Genomic DNA, 5,659 nt, shown 5'->3' with positions numbered 1-5,659 from the left:
TGCAAACTCTGTCTTGCTTGGAGGGTTCGGGTTCTTGTATGCTCTGTGTTTCCTTGTGCTCACATATTTATCTTGTGATCTAATTTTTTTCTGTGCTATTTATACAAGGCACTGAAGGAATCTAGAACGAAGAGGCCTGATGTTAAGAAGACAGCCAGCAAGAAGAGGAAGAGCTCAGAAGCATCTGCTGCAATGCCTCCAGGACGGGTGATGGCCCCACCTCCAGGACAAACAAAGAGGATCCTGGAACCTGATGAACCTGATAGAGTCACAAGGCAGAAAGCAACTATGGCGGCTGCGACGAACATGAGGAAAGTCCGCTGGGCATGGACTTTGAGAGCTCGGTGGAAATGCGTGATGAGTTTTTGTGAAGCTGTGCACCTATGAAGTTGTCAATTATTTAAGTGATTGGTCATTCTGGTGATGAAACAATGTCTTGCTCTATTTGAACTTGCGAACCTGATGAAGTATTTTTATGAAGTTGTCAATTATTTAAGTTTTGTTTGGACCATTTTGTTTGGGCACTAAAGTTAGTTTGGACAGCAAAAAGGCCGAGGCCCAAACAAGAAATAGACTAAGAAGGCTTGGGCCTAAAAAAAAGAGTAGGCCAAGGCCCAACTTAGAGTTTGTCTAAAAAGGCTTGGGCCTAAAAAAAGAGTAGGCCAAGGCCCAAAGAAGAACTGGACTAAAAAGAGTAGGGCAAGGCCCAAAAGAAAAGTGGACTAATAAAAAACTTGCTCAGTAAAAGATTCTATCCCAGAAAATAAAAAGGCCAAATTATTGGGCCCGACCCATGTAGACGACCGGAATGTACCGGGCTGAATCTTATTTACGACCTTTTCATTTGGTTATAGTTCTGCCATGTCAGCCTGCCACGGTGGCTTTGACGTGGTGCGGGCAGATTGCTAGTGACCAAATCATTTGGTCGTTAAACCTACGAGCTTCTGTTTGGTCATAAAATCCTACGACCAATCCAGAAAAAGGTCGTTATAGTTCATTAAAGACCCTCAACTTTAGACCTTCTGTTTTTGGGCATAAAAAGGTCACAAATGGAAATCAATGACCATTCAGTGACCAATATTGAAGGTCGTTAGTTGACATATTTCTTGTAGTGCATTGACCAACATAATCACATGTTAAAAGTCATAGAATTAGCGCAATAATGAAATAATCCCACCTTTATGATGTCTTATACATGTAAACAATCTTGGATTGCCATGACGTCTGACGTTCTAAAAGCAGACGAATCCCATGTTGACGTTCTAGTTATGGATGCTTAGTGATAGAGATCTAATACAACAAAGACGGTCACAGAGTTTGTTTACTGAAAATTGCACGAGTTAAAATAAGGTTGTGGATTAACCCCCCACCCCCTCCCCCTCCCCCCCCCCCCCCCGCCCCGCGCGGACATCACACATTTGCTCCTAATTTGGAGATGAACAATGCAGAATTTAAAAGGAAAAAATACATGCATTAGTGTTAGTTTGGCTTTTGTTACCAAAATTTTGAGTCATTTCCCCTGTCCCCCAGCCGATCTTTAATTGCTAGCCCTGTCACCATTTGGATTATCAACTACCGAGATTGTATTTCTTGGCTATTTTAGCTGATTTTAACCATATTCCCGATGAATGAAATTTGATGTCCCTTCTCACAAAAAAATACTCTCCAAGACACCACTTTGGCTGTTATGTTATATTTAAATACATTTTTAACACACAATTATCCAATATTTTTGTGACAAATATAGAGTATAATATAATTTGAGTTGATCAATGGTAGAATCTTTACAACGATAGTGAAATTATAGAGCGGAGATCGAATGTTCATATAACATCATATATCCCACAAGTAAAACAGTAATTAAGAACACATTATAAATAGATTAAAATATCATATTAGTACAATGCTACACTGAATGGATTCTCTAGTGGTTACCCATATGCAGGGAATGACGCCATCACTCCTATCGAGTGGCACGAGACACTTGCTTTTTTGCTAGATGTGGATGCCGCAAACTCGCCTTTCCCCTTCTCTCCCCTTTTCTTTTCTTTTCAAGGGGCCCAATGTGCATGTGGCTTTTTTCATAGTTTTTCCCATGTGAAAGATCTAACTAAAAAATCACAATAAACGTTCTAGAAACTTTATGTTTCCAAAATTTTAAATGCCGGGAGTTGAAATCTCGAAAGCTCACATTTTTTAGAAAGATTAATTTCATTTGAAAATTTTTGAACTCTCTTTTAATCTTCAAACTTGTGCCAAGATTTTTTTGAAAGCAGAAATTGTGAATTCTAAAAGTGCCAAAATAGCCAAGTATCTAAAGATAGAAGTAATCAAATATAGAAACTTTCCATCGCATCAAGGCCGCCCTCCAATTAGCCACCTTTGTTATAGTTGGGGGACTAAGGTTCTTTTTCCAATGGGAAGATGAGAAAAACACACAAGTCAACTACACGGGTGGCTCGACCTCTTAATTTAGACATCTTACACATGTCAACAATGGAATACAATGGGAGAGTTAGCGAGGGCCAAGTGCTACCAAACTAGCTTGGGCATGGCCAAACCTATGCAATACAAAGCTAATACACTGCTTTAGCACAAGTACTCAGTGTTCTAGTGAAAAACAAAATGCATGTTGAATTGGGCTCGGGCCCTGGCTAGCAACCCCCTCCCCCCTTCCCCCGCCCCCTCCATGTCTCCGCCCGCCACTCATGGAATACGTTGACGTTAAACGTCAAACACCTACGTACATACACATGCGCGTACATGGCTTGTTGGTCGGGCGGGGGGCACGGTTCACCTATGTATCCACATGTGCGTACACGACATGTTGGCCGAGAGGGGATGCGGCTCCCTTTTATATGTGGATAGGTTTGGGTGTGCGGCCTAAACACGTGGCCTCCCCTTTCTTTCTCACTTTTCCCATTTTTCTAGTTGGGCTAAAATTAAACTTTAAAAATTCAAGTTATTCTTAAAATATGAAAGTATCAAGTTCTGACAATAGAAAATATTTTTTGCAAGCCAAAACTATTAAATCTAAAAATGTCGAAAAAGGTACTTTAGAATATATAAAAAAGTCAGTGAATAGCTAAAAATGGAAATTTCGTTTTATCAAAATTTGACCGCATCTTCCTTGTGGAGCCAACTGTCCTCGAATTACCCGCCCCCTGTTTTTCTAAAGGGTAATGTGTCGGTACGACTGGCCAGCATGCGGGCGTCGTGGCATCCTCCTAATCTCCAGCGTCCAATTTACATCACGTGACCCCACTACCCCGCAAACCGTCCCTTCTCTTTCTTATCTTCTCACCCTGATAGTTCTCCTCCACTCGTTCTCTTCCTCTTTCTCGCTTTCCTAAATGGATCTCCACTCTCTCTCTCTTGCCATGCGCGCCACACCGCTATAGGTACGCCTCCCACAAGCACTCCTTCCTCTCTCTACTTCCCTGTTGTCGTGCGGCCTTAACATGGTGCGCCGCAACGCCGGCGATGAGGCAACGGCGAGCCGTTCTGTGCCCTCCCCCACGAGCTCGAGGCAACGAAGCTCACACACCCTGCGGATGCAACACCAATTTTTTTTGCAAGACGCCGTGCTCCTACTATGGCTTTGTCTTTTATTTTAGCCGGTTGCAGCTATTTTTATTTCTATGTTTCAGCTTTTCATTTTGCTGCTCGCAACAATTTCATCCACGAGCACCAATTCTTGATTCAAAGGTTCCAACTGTTTTTTCCAGGTAGTAGATTTTCACGTTGCTGGTTGGAACTTTTGATTTTGCCGGTTGCAACAATCCTTTTTTGACAGTAGCAACTTTTTAACTCGTCGGTTGTGGCATTTTATTTCGCCGGTACTAGCTTTTCGTCGGAGGACAAAATCAATAATTTTTTTCTTGCTACAACCATATACATTAGAAGTTACAACTACGCACGCTAGAGTTGCAAGCCGTGTGCACTTGAGCTAGAGCCGTTTACAATTGGAGACGCCAGTCGCCAGTGAGTTGCAATCGGCGATATTGTATGTTCGATCGACAACTGTGTGTGCTACAACGGCGACGAGCGGCATCAATGGAGCACGGCAGCGGTGTCATTTGCGAACAAATCGGCCGTGGACTGCACGGGCCGAGGCACGTCCCTGTTCTTTTTTGCCTGGATTTTATTTTTTTTGCTGTGTTGCATCCTAATCTGACAGCTGCTGCAGGGTGAATCGGAGGGCTGCACGTCGGCAGGTCGAAATTTGGACCGGCCGGCCGGCGCCTAGGCCCCTCTGTTCCAGTTGATAGAGAAGCGAGGCACAGAAGTCACCTACGCAAGCGGTCCGACCTCTTAATTTCTAGGCGGCAGCGGACGGAAGAACGCGAGGAACGGGACGCCCCGACGCCGAACGCCTACGCACCCACATCGGCGCGTAGCCAACCACCTCTGCCTCCTTGACGTCGTGCGTCGTCTTCCTCTCTTCAATGACACTGCCCGTAGGTGGTAACTGAGAAGAGCACACCGGTGCGAGGGTGTTTGAGTTTAAAGCCGACCCCTGCCCTGCCCTGCCCCGCCCCGTAACGCATGCATTGCTCGCCGGAGCTGCAATGTGGCAGCCTCGCCTCGTTCTCCGCGCGACACGGCAGCAGCATGCGCCTTGGCATGGCACCGTGGACGTCCGTCCAGGCAAGCGCAGCCCAGCCCGCGGTCGCCTATAAATGCAGGTGCCCAGGCCACAAGCCGCTTCCATCTATCACAGCGCGCGCGCACACTGAGCAAGTGAGTAAGTAAATTGAGTGTAGCAGATTGGACAATGGGAGGGCGCAGCAAGAAGCGTGGTACGGAACTAGGGAGTGCTCCCCGAGATTGCGCATAGCTTTACCAGTTGTTCATGGCGGTTCTGTTTTGTTTCTGGTTTCGGTTTCAGGTGGGGCGAAGGGGCGCGGCCGTGAGGGCGGCGGGGAGAACCCGGCGTCGGGCGGGAACAGCAACAGCGCGCAGCCGATGGCCAACGTCGAGCCCCTGACGAGGCGGGTGCTGCCGTCGAATGACAAGACCGCCGAGTCCACGAAGCAGGGCGCGGTCGAGTTGTTTTTCAGCCGCAGGGCGCGCCCTCCTGCGCGGCCGGCGATGACGGCGGCCGTGTCGCATGACGCGCCAGTGTTCACCGAAGAGGAGCTGGAGTTCCTCCAGTCGGTTATTCCTCCGCCGCCGGGCGGATATTAGCTGTGCGGCGGGCAAGCTCGTCGGCCACAGTCCCAGGTGCTGCCACCTGCGGGGCATGGCTATAAATGTAGCGTTGTTTTGCCTCAAGAAAAATCCCGAAGTATCCAATAAGGCAATAATATATTCGGAAAAGATAACGCCAGAACGTCAGTATTTTTAAGCTTTTCGTCCGGAACGCCCTAGCAACCGTAGATGCAACTCATCAATCTTGATGCGTGAGTCCGTGACAGGTCGGCGTTGCAAATCATAGGGTCCCGCTGAAAAGACGTGCATGTCGCTACAGAAGAAATGAACAGACGTTTTAAAATAACTAGCATATATATTCATGTATCTATACTATTAAAACCGCATGAGAGGACAGATTCAACTCGTAATCTGAAGCGTCTAATTATATCATCAACGGTATGATTTCACTGTTAACGAAACTGATCGCTCGCTAACGAAACCCCCGCTAATACCATCGCTAATG

The 5,659-nt window shown here is 46.4% G+C and overlaps 1 protein-coding gene across 1 annotated transcript; it reads left to right on the top strand.

The window, feature by feature from the left end:
- Positions 1 to 3,412: 3,412 nt before the first annotated feature.
- Positions 3,413 to 5,340, top strand: LOC123403435. The gene is made up of 2 exons (XM_045097371.1): positions 3,413 to 4,802; positions 4,892 to 5,340. The coding sequence occupies exons 1-2, from the start codon at positions 4,778 to 4,780 to the stop codon at positions 5,188 to 5,190; spliced, it is 324 nt and encodes a 107-aa protein (XP_044953306.1). The 5' UTR covers positions 3,413 to 4,777; the 3' UTR covers positions 5,191 to 5,340.
- Positions 5,341 to 5,659: the final 319 nt, after the last annotated feature.

Source organism: Hordeum vulgare, chromosome 6H (genome assembly GCF_904849725.1).
Source record: "Hordeum vulgare subsp. vulgare chromosome 6H, MorexV3_pseudomolecules_assembly, whole genome shotgun sequence".
NCBI lineage: Eukaryota > Viridiplantae > Streptophyta > Magnoliopsida > Poales > Poaceae > Hordeum > Hordeum vulgare.
The sequence above is the reverse complement of the archived record's forward strand: the minus strand, read 5'-3'. Positions and strand labels throughout refer to the sequence as shown.

Coding starts and splice junctions, on each gene's coding strand:
- LOC123403435 (XM_045097371.1), top strand. CDS start 4,778: ATGGGAGGGCGCAGCAAGAAGCGTG. Junction 4,803..4,891: donor AGGGCGCAGCAAGAAGCGTG/GTACGGAACTAG, acceptor TTTCGGTTTCAG/GTGGGGCGAAGGGGCGCGGC.